Raw genomic sequence first — 19,382 nt, forward strand, 5'->3', positions numbered from 1 at the left:
TTCAAAAGATGTGCTATTCTAATATTTTACTATATTTTTAAATATTTAGTGTGATGGATTATTTAATATATATATTGTGAGTAAAAATTCGTATGAAAAATTAAAGCCATAGGATCCATAACATTTACATAAATATTTTTTAATGTAGAAGTTCATTTTTGTGAATCTATTCTTAAAATATGGAAGCGTGTAAAACTAATATTGATTTTCACTTATTTTTTTGTAATACTGGAAAAAGAAACCAATGCCTGACAAAATTGAAATTTGAAACAAAATTTGTTTTATGGTTTCCATCCGAAAAGTAAGGGTGTGAGCACAGTTATCTAAAAACAAAAAAAAAAGAATAGGTCTAAAATCAAAAAAAAATTGTCTTCAAAAATTGTTCGCTTTTATGAAAACTGTTTTTTATTCAATTAGGAAATAAACGTGAAATTAACAAAAACATCGTAAAATAAAATTGTAGCAAATTGCTGGGTTGGTCCTAGTTCGAGTTTATTTAGAAAAATAACTTGCATTATCGAATTTGAAGATTTTCAAAATTCACATTGAACAAAAATAAACTAAACAAATTATAACTAGTAAAGCTCCATTCCTTTCATATTAGTTAGCAAGGTAACATTTTTCTATATTAAACATTTTTATATATACAGCATGAGATGGAATATCTGACTTTTAAGCTTGATTCTATATACATACATAGATATTATGCAATTCCATAAATTAAAATACCATTTCGAGGAACATACACGTATGTACTGGAAAAAAGTATGATATTATAATTTTACTTGAAGACGTAGCTTTCGGCTGTTTTAGAATTCTATTAACCCTGGGTCACTAAACATTCGTCTAATAGACTACGCACGCCTGCGGGTTGCCAATTTGACATATTCCCGTCGCACCACCTCACTAACAGAACTTTCATAAATTGTTAAATAGAAATAAAATTTTACTCCTTTTAATTTACACTCATTTGTTTGAAATATAAAAATATACTTGTTTTTAATTTGTGAATGATTAGAGACAGAGTAACGCTGATTTAAGTTTAGTGATCTAGGGTTGAAAAAATACATTATGTATTTTCGAGATTCAACACGTCAACTTTGTGCAAAGCTATACAATGGTAAAAGATTCCTTTTATATCACGATAATTAAAAAAATATATATTAAAAAAAAAAAACTGTGTTTTCATTTACTTTACGCTGTGTGTGACAGTATAAAATATGTATATGGGCATGTTTATTCCATTAAAAGAAATCACTAGACATGTTTTTATGGCTCTTCCTTATTTGAGACAAATATGTATGTAGTCAGGGTAGACAGGTGCTTTACGACACAACACATTTGTGCTTTTTCTCTATTACATATTAAATGAACAGTTATGAAATTACGCACGTGATTAACGTTAAATATCATTTCTCTTATTTAGTGTATGTACGTTGATATCAATACTTGCAAGTGTAAAATTTATATTATCAGATTATCTTTTTTAATTTTCATAATTATTTTTTAAAATTTAGATGCTGCATTTTAGAAAGTATGTTTTTTTATTATAAAAGCTTTTTCTGGAGGTGGTGATTAAACTTGGCTGGATGTATTGTGCATTAAATAATATAAAAAGGATCAGTGCACTCCCTTTCAGCACTCTTACGAATGGTTTTAGTTTTTAGTTTGTAGTTATATTAGCTAGTTATTATTTACTAATCATTAGAGCGCACTTTACGTAATGAGCCGCGGTTAAATTTACATATCGACTCTAAGAGCGCCGAGCGGGTGGGCTCACCGCCTTGTTCGGTGTCTGTTGAAATATTTGGTGATGATGCCTGCCGTTCTACATTCGCCAAAGATATTATTTGCTTTGACGCAGAATGTTTTTGTAGTTCCTGTGCATGTTGTCGCTCAAAGGGTGTAGGTGGTGGCGCTAAAGTAAACATGAAGAGTTCGTATTTTAGTAAAAGTAATTGTGAGTTAAAGCTCTAGTCGACATACATTTTACATCAGTACTCGGCAAGGAAGGTGCTGTACTTAAATCTCTTGGAATATGCATACTTAACACGCTATCAGTACGCTCGAAGGGTGCGGTGTCGCCGCCTGTGCTACTAGACGGGGCGAGCGCAACAGAACCGCTGGCCGCAGAAAGGGATAGTCGTCCATTTCCCGCTTGCAGTGACCCCTGTTGCTTCAGTTTTGACTGCTTATGCTCGAGTTTCTATGAAAAATTTGAAAAAATTACACTTTGCTTTCTTTATTTTGTTATTTTTTTTTTTAACATACCGCTTTTTGTTTTGATTTTCGTTTCTCTTCCTCTGAACTCATCATTTCTTGAACTCGTACAATACGCTTTTGATTTTTAACAGATTTTTGTTCGTCCCGTAACCTTAACTCGGTTTTTTGTGCAGCTTGTTTTAAAAACTCCTTGGCATTTAGTGACAATTTAAAATGTGTTCTTCTTGAATCTTCATTACAACAGCTAAATCCACCAGCAGCACTACTGGCATGCTGTGCAAAGAACAGATGGCTGATGAGTGCCTGGAGCGTGGGTAAACCAGCCCTAACCGCCTCTTTTGATAAAATGCTCTCCAATAAGTTCTCTGCATATGTTAAAAGCGAATAATTGCCTCAATAAATACAAAGTATAGTTATTCATTACTCACTTAACGTTTCAGGACATTCAGTAATCTGGCGTGCTACAGATTCTTGCAATGGATAGCCCATCGCCATTTCGAAAAGAACATGACCAAAACTGTACACATCTATGGCTTCCACTGAATGAATTTTACTATGCTGCACAAAAAATGGGCGATAAAAAGCGGGTACACCTAAAATGTTGTTCTCGATATCCAATAATTTAACACAATCATCAACAATCACAATGTTGCCAGCGTGTAAGTGACCTATGAAAAAAAGAAACAACAAAACATATGTAAATAGTCCTTATAAGCATTTACAGAGGTCTTAAATTGCATACCGTATGAATATCCTTTAGAATGAATAAATATTAAAGCCTCCAGTATTTGACGCCCATAGATCGCAACTTGCCTCATTGTGAGAGCTGTTCTGCCCTTTGGATTGCCGTATTTGCTAAGAAATGGATTTTTTGGTGTGGCCATACAAAGTTTGTCCTTCAAAGTGCCTTGCTTGTAAAATCTTTTAGAATTCAATTCAAAAGCAAAATGATTCATATGCGTATTGTATTCATACATTGGAATTTATTTGTATTTTTACCTCCGCACAACTATGCAGCCGTTCTCATTGTGTGCCGCATACACAACAGTCTCGATATGTGGATGCTGTAAGCCCATTAGGCTCTTTAAAATTCCACCCATTTCCTTATCGTCTATATATTTATCCGGCCCATATTCGATCCATTCCAAAACTAGCTCAGATGGATCCAAACAGCCTCCATCTATAGAGCCGCTACTACTACCACCACCACCATTACTGCTCGACGACGCAAAGTGTTTACCTTGATGTGATTGGGAGCCACTTTTCACAAGTAATTTATTTCCAGTCTTTTCTGGTGGTTTCGGTGATACTTTGAAGTAGTGTTTCCGTAAGCGCCAACCTATTGGACCAAGTGTGCTACCCAATGTCCAAATTCCTTCGCTACGTAAGCACAGCATAGCATTTTGAACAGCTTGGTCTAAATAAGAATTGGTAAAAAAGATTTGAATGTGTTAAATTAAAATTCTCTCTAATAAAGCAGATGGGAAATATAATTTTTTTGCCATATTGGAGTTTTTGTTCTCAGAAGATTTCTATACGTAAATCTCAATTTCTGTTATTATAAAACAAAATCTGTAGGGAAAAGAAAACCTAACTAACTCACGCAGATCAGATCCTGAACACATGTGTATGTTGTACATTACAAACACATCTTCGTGTTGTCATTAAAACCCCAAAAAAAAAAGAATATACCCGAACTTCATAGGACATACATATCTACATATGCGTCATAAGAGCATCCCAATTGAACTCGAAACGATGAATAACAGAGTACTCCTTTTGAAATTATTTTTGAGCAATGGAAGAGATTTCTCTGTTATTTTTTCGTTTTAATTCAACAATGCAAAAAAAATTTCGTACATTATAAAAAAGATTATCAAATTGTGTCTGAATTAAATTAATGTATGATAGTAAGCCGAAAGTGTTCTAGTTTTATCTTTTTCAAATTTTCTAATCTTATCTCATACTGCCATCCCTTAAAAAGTGGCATTTTTGGTCGCAAACGATTTATTCACTTAGTTGAATTGGTCTTGAAAATACGAATTTATTCATGCAAAAAGAGTTTTTAAATTATGAATAAAAATAAAGTTTTAAATTTTAGCAGATGAACTATCTATCTACAGAAATTTTTGAGAAATCCTTATGAAAAAATGGGTTCTGCAGAAATATTGCAGGACCTAATTTTTTTTAGTAACTCAGCCAAATACAGATATATTGTTTTTAAAAACTATTCTTGATCGTCCGACAATTGTCAGGATTGGAGTAAATTTTGATATTAATAACTGAGCGAACGTGATAACACTCTAGTTCCCTGCATTTATTACACACACATAGGGTATATTGACAAGCTTTACACGACATTCATCAAGATACCAATACAACGTTCACTATCTCTCTAACACCTACCAGCTGCATCGTGCTACGCTGACACAATCACGTTTGGATATTGGAGTAACTTTATTGTATCTATCCAGATTCGATCCCGACATACGCAACATATGCATGTATGTCCCCACCATCACTTCACTTGCCTCTTAAACTAAATGATGTAAGCACATCTTCCGTTTGGCACGACCGCATAGAAACAGCTGGGCCTAGATGATACCGATTTCGACATTACATGGGCTAACCGAACTACCCCGGTTAGTTATGATAAGCTAATATATATACATATATTTTTGTAATATAATATAAACTTTGAGAACATCATGCATTAAAAACGTACCGTGAAAGGATTGCGAGTAACTGTCCGGATCGACGAATCGTTTGGCCGGCAATGACGATGCCAAAATGGGATTCATTAGGACTGCGTTTATATAAACCTGTAGTGCTTGTCGTCTTTCAGCTATGAAGCCTGGTCGCATATTACCGAAAAGCCTTTTGCCTGGCATGGGCAGATCAATACCTGAAATGCAGAGGCATTTGTGCAACTCAGCGAAGTCATTGTAGCGACGCAAAATTTTCCAACAATTTTCTTTACTAGCGCCACGTTGTAACCGTAGTAAATACTCCTAAAATGTAAAAACAATTTTTATAAGTACTTTACTCAAGTTTTTTATATCTATAAACCGAAAATTTCGTTTTATCAATCACGTATTTTCAAGTGCTGACTACAACCCCCACCCACCTCTCGTCGTACGGCGTCATATATTATTGATTTTTCTATAGCCTGTGCACTTGTATATTTGTACAAGAATATACAAATTTAATGCTTATGCTACTGTAATGTGATATTCCTAATTACCGTGTGTCCGTTTATTTCCTGCGCTGTTTCAATTACGCAAATTATCGTCTGTGTGTCATCAAGTTTGTGTCTATAACCGAAAGGTCTCTCAAATATTGCCATTGGTCATCCAAATAATGTACTTCGAATGTGGACCCATTTTCAATGCAAACCACCCATTCCAGATGCAGACCAGCAACCAAATCTCCCTAAACTTTATTTTCACAGTATCTTTTTTCAGGTTTGTACAGACACTTTTAAGAAAAACTAATCAACTTGGTATGGGAAATCTCACTGAAACACCTGCTAACTAAAATCTATAATAACTTTTGCGAGCAATTGCTAATAAACGTTGTGAACGGTTTTAGGTTTTGTGAAAAAACAACAAGAAGTTTTACATGATTTCTCCTTTTTAATTCACAATAACTCTCTTCTAACAAGTGCTCTCATTGGGAACAGTTTTTATTCATACAGGAAGCATGATAGCCATTGTTATTTATGAGGACTGAAATTAATTAAGGTACCCGAAGTTTCCTTCTAGATATGTAACGTTGAAATTCTTTTAAATACCAAAATCAATCTTTAGGTAAATCATGCCAATGTGAAAGTCTGCCCCTTTTCGCCTTTTTAATATTTTTCTGTATTGGTTTTATATAGATTTAGGTTACAAATTTTCATTTGCTTATGACTAGATTAGATATGCCGATGGGCATACAAATAAAAGATTAGTTGAAGTATGTCAATTTAGGGATCCTGTGCTAATTTACAAATTATGAGAATTACACGTCTGACGTCAGCTCCCTTCGCAATATAAAACAAATGATTGTTGGAAAAATTGCATGTTTGTGAAAATTCAGTGAATGGCTTTGTACTACTGTGATTTGAGAAATTTAAAATAAACAAACTAATGAAAACAAAGTGCCGTATATTAAATTGTGAAAGCACAAATTAATATAAAGCCTCCAAATGCAGTTTGTTTGCGTTTTTATGCGAAAGACACCGTGGCAATGGAGTAAGTGTGTGTGCGTATAATTTCTTGTGCTTGGTAGTTTCCATTGCTTTCGGGTACTCTTCTTCACAAACAAGTAATTCCCCTTTCTTTAGCTTGTATTTTATTTTGCAATTATTATTGTATTGTTTGTTTGTTTACATTCTCATAGAAATTTCTACACTGAAACAAACAATTTGCAAACACGAAGTAGACGTAAATGGCGTTGTTGCTCTACCGAAGTCACCTTCTATGAATTCGCCATGCGCTGAGTTTTTAGTACTTTTTCCATGGGTAACTTTTTTCTTAAGTGGCAATATTGTTATTTCTCGATCAGGAAAGAATTCGCTTAATAACACAAGATTGCAGAAAGAGTATAACTGGAGTCAAGTACACATTTTGTTTGGAAATTTTTATCTGAGCGCTATTTATACAAGTAATAAGAACTCCACTGCATGAAAATGACTATCGGAACAAGTGCTTTGCGTACGCAGCTAATGGCGCTTGCAAACTTCTCTGGGACGCACAAAGAGCAGGCAGACAAATACCGGCAATTGTTAGTGATGGTGCTCAATAACATCGGTAGTGAGCTGGTGGACACTCTAAAGCTCTTCGTGGAAGCTATAGTCAACGAGCATGTCAGCTTGGTAATTTCGAGACAAATTCTAAATGACGTTAGCAACTCTTTGTGTAAATTGTCCGATGATATTTCGCGACAAGTTTCTCACTTTACGTTGGAGAAAGTGCAACCGCGTGTGATATCCTTTGAAGAGCAAGTGGCCGGTATACGGCAGCATTTAGCTGATATATATGAGCGTAATCAGCAATGGCGTGATGCAGCGAATGTACTAGTCGGCATACCACTGGAGACGGGCCAAAAGCAATACCCGGTGGGTTACAAGCTCAAGACATACTTAAAAATAGCCAGCCTGTTTTTGAAGGATGATGATTCTGCGCAAGCTGAGTTTTACATAAATCGCGCCTCCTTGTTACAAACAGAGACGACTGATGAAGAGTTGCAGGTAAAAAATTGTTTAAGTTTTGTCCAGAATTTTGATAATGCATTTAAATATACTTCTCTGTAGGTGCTTTATAAAAAGTGCTACGCCCATGTGCTCGATTATCGTCGTAAATTTATTGAGGCAGCACAACGTTATAATGAATTATCCTATCGCAAGACCATGAGTGAGAGCGATCGCATGGACGCGTTAAGGAGTGCTCTTATCTGCACTGTACTAGCCTCCGCTGGTCAACAACGTTCTCGGATGCTGGCAACACTTTTCAAAGACGAACGTTGCCAACAATTGCCAGCGTATGCTATACTTGAAAAAATGTATTTAGATCGAATTATAAGACGCTCGGAGCTTAAGGAATTTGAAGCGCTTCTGCAACCGCATCAAAAAGCAATTACAGTTGATGGGTCATCCATACTAGATCGCGCTGTATTTGAACATAACTTGCTTTCCGCTAGTAAATTATATAATAATATAACATTCGAGGAATTGGGCGCATTACTTGATATACCGGCTGCGAAAGCTGAAAATATTGCCTCCCAAATGATTACCGAGGAGCGAATGAATGGACACATAGATCAAATTTCGGGGCTTGTACATTTTGAAAGCCGAGAGGTGCTACCACAATGGGATCGTCAAATACAATCATTGTGCTATCAAGTAAATTCTATTATTGAGAAGATCGCAGCGGCCGAGCCGAACTGGATGACCAATACATTGGATACCTTGAACTGATTCGATTAGCTTGCTAAAATTTGTTGGTTTTTGAATTTAAACAGCTTACATAAGCTTGCAGCGTTTGTGACATTAAATTTAATAAACATTACAAACCTTTTCTAAAAATCACAAGTTTGTTTACATTTTTCCACAGGATTTAAGTATGTATATTGATAATTATAGTACGTGAGATGTAACTAATTGACTTGTACTTACATTCCACACCCGGTTATGCAGTTGTCAGTTGTAAGAACTCTCTACACCTTTTAAACCGTTAGCACAGTTTCCTCTTATTTTGGTTTGAAGCCTTCAAAATTTCACTTATAAGTTAATTTTTGTGCATAACTCACTAGTTGAATTATCTACTCCTGCTATTTGCGCCCTATTAACATTCTAACTTCTCTTGATTTTTTTAATGGTATCCATCTACAGTTTATATATACTAAGGTTGTAAAAATGTAACAAATTATAAAATATGTACGATAATTTTAATTCCCTGAATGTATTATAGGTCTGGTAAGACTGTGAATAAATAAATAAAAAATAGCTTAAAATATTCCCCATAATTGTTTGGGGCATGCTGCTGAAGTGATAGCCCTTGATCGAATATAAATGCGGGTTGTTCGAGAACTGACTGTGGTGGAAACCTTGAGAATTTGTGCCGCAAAGAAATTACGAAAACACATTTTAATAGAGAGAATGTTTGTGTTACGAAGTCCTTTTTATAACGAATATTTTTTTCAATCTGTGTGAGGGGGATATTGAAATCTTTTCCGATAGTCAAGCCGCAAACTAGTCAATTCCTGTAAGGAGGAGATGAAATCTCTTGGGTGTGCAAGTAACATTTCTCTGATTTGGGTTCCAGGACATAAAGGAAAATGAAATTGGTGATGAGCTTGCCAGGAAGGGGACTGAATTGGTGTCAGAGACCTTCTACCTGTTCATCGGCATCCCCCTGACAGTTGTTAAAGGGGAATCGCACAACTTATTTCTCAGAAAAGCGTAGAAAAGCTGGAGCTTCATTTCTTTAAGTGTTATTTCGCAGACCCTGTGGCCCCAGTTCAATAGACGGAGAACTCACAAAGTCCTAGCGACTCCACGCGACTCAATTTCCAAACTCATAGCTGTGTTTACTGGTCATAGGAGATCGGCACACACGCGGAAAAACTAGGTTTATCATTTAGCACCCATTGCAGAAGCTGTAGGGCCTTTCAAAGAAGGAGACTTTCTATGCAAATATCCGGGCTTGGCACCAATCTTCTCGTTCACACGATTGTCGGTTATACGTAACCGGAACGACCCGGATTTATATCCGGCCAAGGACTGTCATTTCAGCATCATTCTTCGTGTATGGGGAATGTTTATGCTGCTACAGCAACAACAACACTAATCTGCTTCCTTACATCAACAGCTCCGGGTGGCTGTAGATATCTACCTGTTGGAGGTCTCATACTGGTTTCAAAACGGCGCTTTAGTGCTCCTTGGGGCGTGCCAGAATGGTATTTCAACCATTTCACCAACCTACCTACCTACCTTTCATTATAAAAAGGAGCGCCATCTGATATCACGAATTTACAAATAAATTTTGCAGCTGCCTTTACTCTATTTCACTTGGCTTTCTTGCTTGGTGTGTGGCGTGTGTTTTTTTGTATATACGTGCACTGATTTATTCAGAACAAACAACAAAAAATTCTTTTAATATTTTATATTTTCATTTATTTAATATTGACCAGCCGGTGGCTGGATATATTTTTGATGTTCTTGTGGATACTTAAAAGGTTTCCAATTTGCAATATGTACATCCACTTTTTGTTCGATAATTCACACTTATTACACGGCTAAATATTGTGTTTGGATACATTTCAAAATTTCTATTACTAAGAGTTTTAATAATTTTTATAAATTTCTGTACATTTTAACAATTCAAAAATATGCTATTAAATTAAATATACAAAACATAGTTTGAAAACCGACGTGCTGTTTTATATTATTAAAAAAAAAAGCCTAAAGAAAGTATATATTGTGCTGCCGCTTTCTTTTTTTCTTATATTTATGAATTGTGAACGGACACACAAACAATCCCTCGAAATATAAATTTAGCTTCTCATTAAATATTTCATCTTTAATAAAGCAAATGTACATAATATACTAAATTAAAACAACTTGCGTAAATATATGAAGTATTGATGACAAAGCAATAAAGAAGAAGTATCCGCTCATTCTGTGTTTGCTTAAATATTTACAGTTTTACTAAGGGCTTAAGCTTCGTTGCGTATTGTAGATGGGGATGTATGATAATTTATCATATATGTACATGAGCTGCAAGAAAACTCTTGAACAGTTTCTTTTGTGGCTTAAGAAGTGCGGTATCATCCCTGCGTATTCGATGCTGTCGTCTCCTCATTCAGTTCTAATTGTGCCAAAGTACGTACCACAGTACCGCGATTCATTGGTGTCAGACCTTGGCATATGCTCACCACAGCATCTAAAGCAACATGCGGGCAATCCTGTAATAATCAGAAAATTAAATTGAATAAAACTACAGAATGGCGGAAATATGAATTAATACATACCTCCAGCATTTCTGTAATTCTCGAGATAATCGCATCTTGCTTTACGGCGTTTATGTTCTTTGTAACAACGGAGTCAGGTCCTTTCTGCTCTTCATACCAATGCACCATATCTTCGTTTTTATCCCAGATATACGACTATAAAATAAAAAGCAAATTAATGCAAAAGTCAGGTTGTTTCAATAAATACACTTACATCTGTGGCACCTCGATCTTCTACCAACCAGCGACGCAACATTTGTTTGGCTTGCCCCACCGAAAGACTTTCTTGTGCCTTTATCAATTTTTTAATAAGAGCATCTTCCAGAAGCAGACGACGCAGACGCCAGTAGAGTAAGCGTCGAGAATCTCGCCATGGTATAATCTCGCTAATACATTCCTTCTCCAACATACGCTCTGGCGTGTCGTGAAGATCTGCAAAGTGTACTGCTACCGTATGGTACACGTGCATCAGTTGAGAGATGCGTGTCTTCAACTTTTCCTCAACCAGTGCGGCATTGATCTTATCCCCAGCAGCGTTCAGTTGTTCCAACTCTTGTTTGAGCTACAAATTATTCAAATGAATGCGTTAGTACACACATACATACATAACTGCAGATTTAAACTTACCGCTATAGTCGTCGTATCCAGACGATGTATTGTCTTCAACAGATCCTTCTCTTTGTACTTGATTTCAACAATACCCTCTGGCTCCAATACGCCACCGCGTGCCTCTGGGTCTGCATACGTTTCCATATAGCGTGGATTAATTAGCGAATCCAAGACGGCCCAAGCGCCTCCACGCAGTTCAGCATTTGGCGGCAGGTAGATAATTATTGGCTTTTTGTATTCGCGCAAGCCGTCCACAATATAAGCGCCAAATTTAATTATCTGTTCGTACATGTCCTTCATGCCGCCAGAGAACCCACGCCAATTCGCAAATATTATCAGCGGTAACTCCTCACGTCCAAAATCTTTGATGGCTTGAGCTGTTTTATAAGAAGAATCTGGATACCAGACCTGCCCAGCTTGTTGAAGTGTCTAAAATAAACGAGTTCTATAACGTATTGAATTGATTTAAAGGTCTTAAAACCTACTTTGGCTTCAGAGTCTAAATTAGCAGGATCAGCGGGTAATTCGACTTCAACAGTGCGAGTTTCAACAGCAATAACACCTACTGGTACGCCACCTAGGCGAGCACGTCCTGTCACAACGGTTTTCGCCCAAGAATTCATGATTTCTGCCCAGCTATCACGATCGAAGAAACCATTTTCCCATTCATTTGAATTGGCTGTGAATATGAGAAGAGAATTATTAGGTTCGAGGTGATAAAAAAAAGCTTAAAAATATTCTTTCATAAAATTTCAAGCACTCAATTTATTTAAATATTCATAAAATATAGAAAAATATGACATCTAATTACCAGGATTTACTCGCCCAGCTAGCATCCATCTAGGATCATATGGGGATTTCGTTGGCATAAAATCTACTGAGCGATCGATGCGATCATTCGGCAGCACAATCGGTACATCACAACCGATGTACGCTGGAATGTATGAAAGCCATTGAAGAAGAGTATACACACCGTCGAGATCCAAAGCTGTTGGGTTAAAGAAAAAGAATTGTACAATTGTTATTCACATGCATAACTAAGTATTAACAAACCTTCAGTCTTATGTGTGACACCATTGTTGTACATAATTTGTACACCACCCAATTGGTTATTAGAGGCATAAACCTTGCGTCCAAGTAGCTGTAGTGCAACAAATGGCGTTGATTAGCACTTTTTTGCCAACACAAATGAATCAATTTTCTGCTCACCTTGTTCAGTGCTGCGTAACCCGTTAGAATGATGTGCGAATTGTCGATCTGTATGACACGTTGGCCCAGACGCACCACATACGAACCTATACCAATGGTACGGCAAGTTACCATAGACATGGTGACAATTTCGTTATACGCCTGCGACGTTTCACCGGCAATTAAACCGGCATAGCGCAAGTTCTCCACACCCAAACCATCTTCCTTGCCAATGATGTCGGTAATCTTATAGCGTGGCTCACCCTCATCTTCGATAAGTATAGCACGCACTGAATTCAAACTTGCCACTTTGCTGTAGTCTTCCGTGGTCAAATAGAGATATTTGAAACCCTTGTCTGGCTCTTCAGGATCTTCCCATGCTACCTTAAACATTGATTTCACCTCTTCGGCAAGACCGATACGCGCTCCACTATTCACCGAAATATATATCTTTATTTTAAGGAAAATATAAGAAGTGATTAAAATATTTTCATAAATAAATCAATATATTTGAAATACTACTAACCCTAGGCACTTTTCTGCTGCGTGCCAACTGCGAGGCTTTATTGAAGAGAACGTCTTCTTTGATGCCGAAAGAGCCAATCAAAAATGTCAGGTCATTGGCAATTACAATCATTTCGCGCCCTTCGGGGTACTCTGGAGTGGCTAGCACAATGCGCCATGCAACCATACCACACTGTGTTTAGAAATAAAGCAGTATGGAAAAATATTATATAAGAAAAAATCTAGAGATAAGCAATGCCTACATTATTCTCGCCAGGCAAGCGCTGCATCTCAATGAGATTATCATCATCTAATACCAGTTCTACACATTCGATCAAAATTTTTTCGGGTATTCTTATGTCTACGGTGGGACGTGCTTTCGAGAACTCCTTCCAGTGGCGCTCTGTCATTTGACGGAACATATCCGGTATGTCGTAGACATAAGTTGTGCCATTTTGTTGGGCCTGGAACCGTTTCTGTTGCAGAAAATCTTTTGTCATGTAAGGCGTTGATATTGGATGGCCATGCAGTGAGCCTAGTTTCTCTCCATATGCCTTGAATTTGATCTAAAAAAACATATTACGTTTATTGAGGGTTTCAGCAATACGCGTTTGTGTTTGTTACTTACGATTCCCGTCTCTGGGTCTGTGACTTCCGTGTACATAGCTATATCTAAGAAGTAACCCGAATCATTGGCAATACACAACCGTATGGCTTGCGTCGGCGCTTGCGGGGATTGACGAATGAGCATTTTCAGCTCCGCTTGTAGCACGCGCAACTTCCATAGGCGCGGGCCGTAGCGCATTATCATTTTCGTAACGGATTCTTCAATCTTCGCTGGATCCATTATTACTGTTGGCACGAAGTTTAGGAAAATATGATTACAATCAGTGCGCTTGGCATGCGGATGTGAGAAGGCCACTTCCAATTCGTCCATTGACTCTAGCAATACCCGCTCGCCTTCGTTTTGTAAATATTCGAAAGAAGCTTCCTTAGTGATAAGATCCGAATGCCGGATAATGGACCGTATGAAGAAACGATAGTCGGTGACCTCCGGACTCTTCGAACCCTTAGCCTTACCCAGATAGAGATGCATTTTTTGATTTGCTGTTGGTAAGGCCTCCAATTCATATGATTTCATACGATTCAATTCGAGTTGGAAAGCACAAGCTGGCTCCAGGTGTCGGTATATTCTATCCTCTTCGAAGTTATCGCGCGCACGGTATGTGAAGAATTTCGGGAATTGGCGTCTAGAATAATTATGGATTGGTCAGTCAATTTGTGAAATATTTAGATTATCTAATGAAAATATTTGGCTTACTTTTTCAGCGCTGCAAAGGTAATGCGGCGTATGCGGCGTTGAAACAGTTCATCGCGATGCAGTTTACAGAAATTGCCAAAAATGTGCGCCATTTGTATATCATCCATATCACCGTTGTCGCGTACTGCAACGCTCACTATGTGAATGGGTTCGGTAGATTTGGCCTCTTCCACAGCGTTTGCGCGGGTAATGGGATCGGAGAGTGAGACATTGATTGAGGTGCTAAGGCGTCCATCGGAAATGGAATCGACGGCCTCGACGGCTTCTAAGATCTAGACAGAGTAAATATGTTCAGAATAGTTCATAAATTTCATAGTAAAGTACTATTATTTAGTTACCTTCGCGCTTACAAAGGCGGGCGATGCGTAGTCCTCCAATAAATCCAAGATTTCATCCGAATACATCTCGAAATGTTCGAATGAGTCGAACGCAGACATGCAGCCGGTACGCATGAAGGACGAACCGAGCACTTTCGTAGCAGGCTCACCGCCGTCTTGCACCATGCGTGGGAATAGTCTGTATGAGAAATATAAAAATATTACAATTTCGAAGACAGAACTTTGGAATTTTATGAATGTAACCAAGTGCGATTTTAATTACCTGTTGGGGTGAGCGGTGGGAAGTAAAAATTGGAAGTGCACAATTGGCAGGCCACCAGACAATTCCAAATGCTGCAAGCAAGTAAGCTCGTAGGATGTATAGGCGCGTCTTACGTAAACTTCCAGCGCAGCATTGCAAACTTGACGATTTGTGTGATAGAAGAAATCGTGTAAAATATCAAATATCGACGTCTCAGACAATATGAGACGTTGCAGGTTCTCCGGATGGAAGTCATGGCCATACATATCAACCGCAGATAAAAAGATGGATTCCATTTGGTTGTGACGCAGTTCATATGCTGGTTGATGGGCGGCAATCAGCACTTGGCGACAACGCAATGCGACGCGTGAATGTTCAGCACGATTTAGCGATGTTAGTTCGCTCAGGGTATTTGCGAGCTCATCAGTGAGACCGGGCTCAAACGACCACAAATGATCAATAAGCAATGTCACCAGTAAATTCTTCTTCGAAACTTGGGCATGGGAAAAGATGGTATTGACTACCTTTTGCATATCGTCCTTGCTGTTTTCGCGCACCAAAGCCACGCACTTGTCATAGCTGCCATGTTGGAACTGAGACTCGACTTCATAATATTGGCGCAATAGCTCGTGCACGACGGCCTTCATGCGTCCCCGAATGCCATTGCGATAGCGTTGCACCAGCTGTACAATACTCTGCGTGGTTAGGAAGAACACGTCACGGTCGGTGCGTTTCTGTAGCGTAGCAGCATGGCTGTCTATGACCGCGGCTATTTGTTGCGATGGGAATTGTGCTAAAACACTTGTTATGTTGCGCTCATACAACGTCATCAATTTGCGTATCTTTTTCTCTACAGACACGGGTATACGACCTGATATAGAGGCGATCACCTCTTGTAATTCGAGCAGCGGTAATGAAGCATCGCGCAAGCTTGTCATGAATTTTTCGATGACGTCGCGTAAACGTTGTGCGTTATACGGCTCGGGTAGGCAGTAACCGGCCAATGTATTCTCCAAAATTGCTTTGAACATATTGTGCGTACGATTGAGTTTCTCAGGCACTTGTAGATTGTCGGATTGCGGGAAGGGGTTTTTATAAGGCTGTGCTTTTGTTACCAATGATGGGTCATCTAATTCCAAGTGCCCCAGAAGTGAACCAGCTTCCAGTACTGCACCAGGACGACGTAAGAATGACACAGTGCCTGCTTCTTGAGAAGTGAGTGTCATTACCATTTTCATTACCTCTATCTCAGCATAGGCTTGTCCCTTGGAAACATGCGCCCCATCTTCTATCAATAAATTAATTAATTTACCGGTGGATGGACTGCGCAAAAGAGAGGGATCGTTTTCCTTTTCGAAGACACATGTTTGATTACCAATTATTAGACGATATCGATCTACTTCTTCTTTCATGTAAGTCGTATACGAGGCGCCTTCGAGTGAAATCAAGAGACCACCGTCAGACAGACGATGGATATCAACTTCTTTGTACGAATTATTCATGAGTAGGAAGTAAGAGTTTGAGCCGCTTTTTGCGGTCTGCACCTTGTAACGCAGCCCGCCGTTGATTAGCTCTACGTCGACTACATTTGTTAGCGTGTTGGCTGCTTGAATCTGGCCTTTTTCAAGTGAAGTTTGGAAGCTTGAGAAGGCCTCATTGATTTGGCGATCAGCGATGTGCAAAGCACCACAAACAACACCCAAAAGTATATCGGGTTTATCAGATTGTACACGTTCTGCAATCAATGCATCCAACCAAGCAGTATCAATGCTGTTGTCTAGAAAACTGTTGGTTTCCAGCAGTGTTATTAGATATTCAACGGTGGTGCGGAAATCACCACGAATGGAAAGCTCCTTCAGGGCAATAACAAGATTTTCTCTAGCCTGTGTTCGGTTTTCTCCCCAAGAGAAACAGTGACCAAACTGTGAATCGGCATATTCGTGCAAACCACCCGAGGCGGCGACACTAAAGTAGCCCCACACATTCTTACTGGAACGGAAATTCAACTCCTGCACCGTACCTGAACTCGGCTTAAAACCTTCATCTGGATTTTCCGATGTAATACGTGCAGCAATTACATGTCCTGATGGTTGTGGCTTATTCACAGGCGTTTCAAAATCTATCACCGACGAGCCCCATGGTGACTCACCATATAAAAGACGAATATCTTTCAAACGATAAAGGGGTACACCCATACCGATTTGCAATTGCGCAGCAGGCAAATTTACATCTGATACCATTTCTGTACAAGGATGCTCCACTTGCAAACGCGGATTCAATTCTAGGAAATAGTATTGCCCGTCTGGTTCGTATAAATATTCCACAGTACCAGCACTTACGTAGCCCACCATTTTCGCTAGACGAACAGCGGATTTCTCCATATCCTCAAATACTTCGGGCTGTGCAATAATCGCTGGTGCCTCCTCGATAATCTTTTGATGGCGACGTTGTATGGAGCAATCACGTCCAAACAAACTTATCGCATTGCCATACTGATCGGCAAGCAATTGCACCTCAAGATGGCGGGCGCCGCGCGCAAGTTTCATCACAAATATGGGTGAGCCGGGTACCTCAGATTGCACTTGACGGAAAAGGGCGGGGAATTCCTCGGCAATATCTACACGACGTATACCTTTACCACCACCACCTTCGGAGGCTTTAATCATGACTGGGAAGCCTGAGAGGGTAAAATTAGAAAAATAAAATTAGTTTATAGTAAAGAAAAATATAAAGACATACATATACATACATACATACTTATATAATATCATAGACTGAATAAATTGAATATATGTATATATGTAAATAAATATATGAACTCGGACGGATTCTATAATTTACTTTTGAGTGAATATCAATGCAATCGCTAGAAAATTTCAATGAAATTCACTCGGACGTGAATTAAACTGCCCGAATAATCAGGTCTGTTCTGCATTTTGATTGTAAAAAACAGTTGTTCTTCCGATTTCGATAAATTATTTTCGTCCCTAAAGTGCTGCCCCCGCATCGTCGATCTCACTCGAAATTGAAAAACCTTTCATAAAGGAAGGGCAACTGCTTTGCTTTTCACACTGAATCACAATGCATAACAACTCGGTGATGATAGTAACAATAAGTGGTTCCATTAGTTTAATTCTTACATAAAAATTCAACTTACCAATTTTCTTGGCTGCTGCCAGGCCCTCCTCGGCGTTACTAACGCAACCGCGTTGAAACAATTCACTCGAAATCTTAATTTTCTTGCCAGTGTACTGGGCCTTCAGCTCGGAGCCAGACCAGGGCAGAGTTGGTATTTCGGCGGTCTGGGCAACAATTGATGAAGCAACTTTATCACCAAGCGCCCACATAGCACGATCGGGTGGGCCCAGAAAGACAAGACCCTCCTTATTTAACAATTCCGGCAATTTCGGATTCTCGGAAGCATGTCCCCAACCAGCCCAGACAGCCTGAAAAAGTTGCGGAAAAAGTGGTAAATTATTATTAAATTAAATACTTGCAATTACATTAATGGCGCAGTTGATTGATAAATTTACTCTGCTGGCGTTGACCGTGAAGGTCTTATATCATAGTAAGAAAGGCGTGTCAAATAAAGCAAACAAAGCCCCGCTTGGATTACAACAGTGAAATCCGGTTAATTATGTATACTTATATATGTGCGAGTATATTAATTAGCAGCTAACTCACAGACTAAGTATTCTCAGCTTTTAGTATCATATCTTGTTTTTGTTATTTGTGTTTATTTCATTGCTTATAACCGTGAAATGTCCGACGTGCTTTCGTATGACTTAAACAAATGTAATAAATGATCATTTTTAAGTGCATTCACTCACCTGAACCTGAGTCCGTAGTGCAATGTCCACGATCAACTCAACGTTGGCGTAGTTATTGTTATTTGCACCACCAGGCACTGGGACATAGTGATCTGCCATCTTGATGTATTCCGCATTGGCTTTCAGATCCTCAGGTGTGACCATCACAACGAAGCGAACAGCACGTTCATTCTTGAACATCTCATAGGACCAACGACGAATCGAGCGCATACATTTTACGGCGGCAATACCGTTATTGGCAATCAGTACACGATTAATGACGCGCGTACCACCAAACTTTTTGACAAACTCTTCCGGTGTGGCAATATGAAAATCTCGGTCCTGATATCGATCCTGGCCAAGACCAGTGCCACGCGACATGCTGGGCCTAAAACCGAAAGACAGACGATTACGCATTATTGACCGAATGTGTCTAGTCTAAATCAGCTATGTAACTAAATGGCTGACAGTCAAAAGGAAACTGAAAATGCAAGTGTAAACAACGAAATGTCTCGCCCAGCAAGGTATACTTAAAATTTTGGATGCGTTCACATACATACGCATGTGTGTAGCCGAAGAAGAGTGTAAATGGGTTATTACCGAATTGCTAAACATCATCTGTGGCCAGATGGTCTCATCGCTCGCTAAGACGCGAC

The 19,382-nt window shown here is 38.7% G+C and overlaps 3 protein-coding genes across 8 annotated transcripts in view; 1 reads left to right on the forward strand and 2 right to left on the reverse strand.

Moving 5' to 3' along the window:
• Positions 1-467: 467 nt before the first annotated feature.
• On the reverse strand, positions 468-5,821 carry LOC129244527 (PX domain-containing protein kinase-like protein). 2 transcript variants are annotated; one of them, XM_054882203.1, is made up of 9 exons: positions 5,468-5,821; positions 5,351-5,392; positions 4,949-5,234; positions 3,223-3,640; positions 2,966-3,144; positions 2,652-2,891; positions 2,272-2,588; positions 1,987-2,206; positions 468-1,918 (listed from the first exon to the last, which is right to left on the reverse strand). In XM_054882203.1, the coding sequence occupies exons 1-9, from the start codon at positions 5,567-5,569 to the stop codon at positions 1,698-1,700; spliced, it is 2,025 nt and encodes a 674-aa protein (XP_054738178.1). In that variant the 5' UTR covers positions 5,570-5,821; the 3' UTR covers positions 468-1,697. The 2 variants fall into 2 exon arrangements, with proteins under 2 accessions (XP_054738178.1, XP_054738179.1); XM_054882204.1 differs by lacking the exon at positions 5,351-5,392 and having other exon boundaries at positions 5,468-5,820.
• A 919-nt stretch (positions 5,822-6,740) lies between these two features.
• LOC129245957 (COP9 signalosome complex subunit 4) lies at positions 6,741-8,296 on the forward strand. Its single transcript, XM_054884415.1, has 2 exons — positions 6,741-7,456; positions 7,520-8,296. The coding sequence occupies exons 1-2, from the start codon at positions 6,890-6,892 to the stop codon at positions 8,180-8,182; spliced, it is 1,230 nt and encodes a 409-aa protein (XP_054740390.1). The 5' UTR covers positions 6,741-6,889; the 3' UTR covers positions 8,183-8,296.
• Positions 8,297-9,854: 1,558 nt separating this feature from the next.
• Positions 9,855-19,382, reverse strand: part of LOC129243827 (acetyl-CoA carboxylase) — a 37,700-nt gene continuing 28,172 nt past the window's right edge. For all 5 annotated transcript variants that reach the window (XM_054881161.1, XM_054881159.1, XM_054881160.1 and 2 more), the window contains 16 exons: positions 18,748-19,114; positions 18,075-18,363; positions 14,939-17,594; positions 14,677-14,854; positions 14,339-14,610; positions 13,646-14,267; positions 13,281-13,583; positions 13,040-13,210; positions 12,535-12,963; positions 12,379-12,466; positions 12,137-12,313; positions 11,811-12,004; positions 11,344-11,754; positions 10,931-11,278; positions 10,738-10,872; positions 9,855-10,671 (listed from right to left, as the gene is read on the reverse strand). In XM_054881161.1, the coding sequence (XP_054737136.1) occupies positions 10,534-10,671; positions 10,738-10,872; positions 10,931-11,278; positions 11,344-11,754; positions 11,811-12,004; positions 12,137-12,313; positions 12,379-12,466; positions 12,535-12,963; positions 13,040-13,210; positions 13,281-13,583; positions 13,646-14,267; positions 14,339-14,610; positions 14,677-14,854; positions 14,939-17,594; positions 18,075-18,363; positions 18,748-19,114 (6,778 nt within the window). In that variant the 3' untranslated portion in view covers positions 9,855-10,533. The remainder of the gene's footprint in view (positions 10,672-10,737; positions 10,873-10,930; positions 11,279-11,343; positions 11,755-11,810; positions 12,005-12,136; positions 12,314-12,378; positions 12,467-12,534; positions 12,964-13,039; positions 13,211-13,280; positions 13,584-13,645; positions 14,268-14,338; positions 14,611-14,676; positions 14,855-14,938; positions 17,595-18,074; positions 18,364-18,747; positions 19,115-19,382) is intronic.

This window comes from Anastrepha obliqua, chromosome 4 (assembly GCF_027943255.1).
Source record: "Anastrepha obliqua isolate idAnaObli1 chromosome 4, idAnaObli1_1.0, whole genome shotgun sequence".
Taxonomy (NCBI): Eukaryota; Metazoa; Arthropoda; class Insecta; order Diptera; family Tephritidae; genus Anastrepha; species Anastrepha obliqua.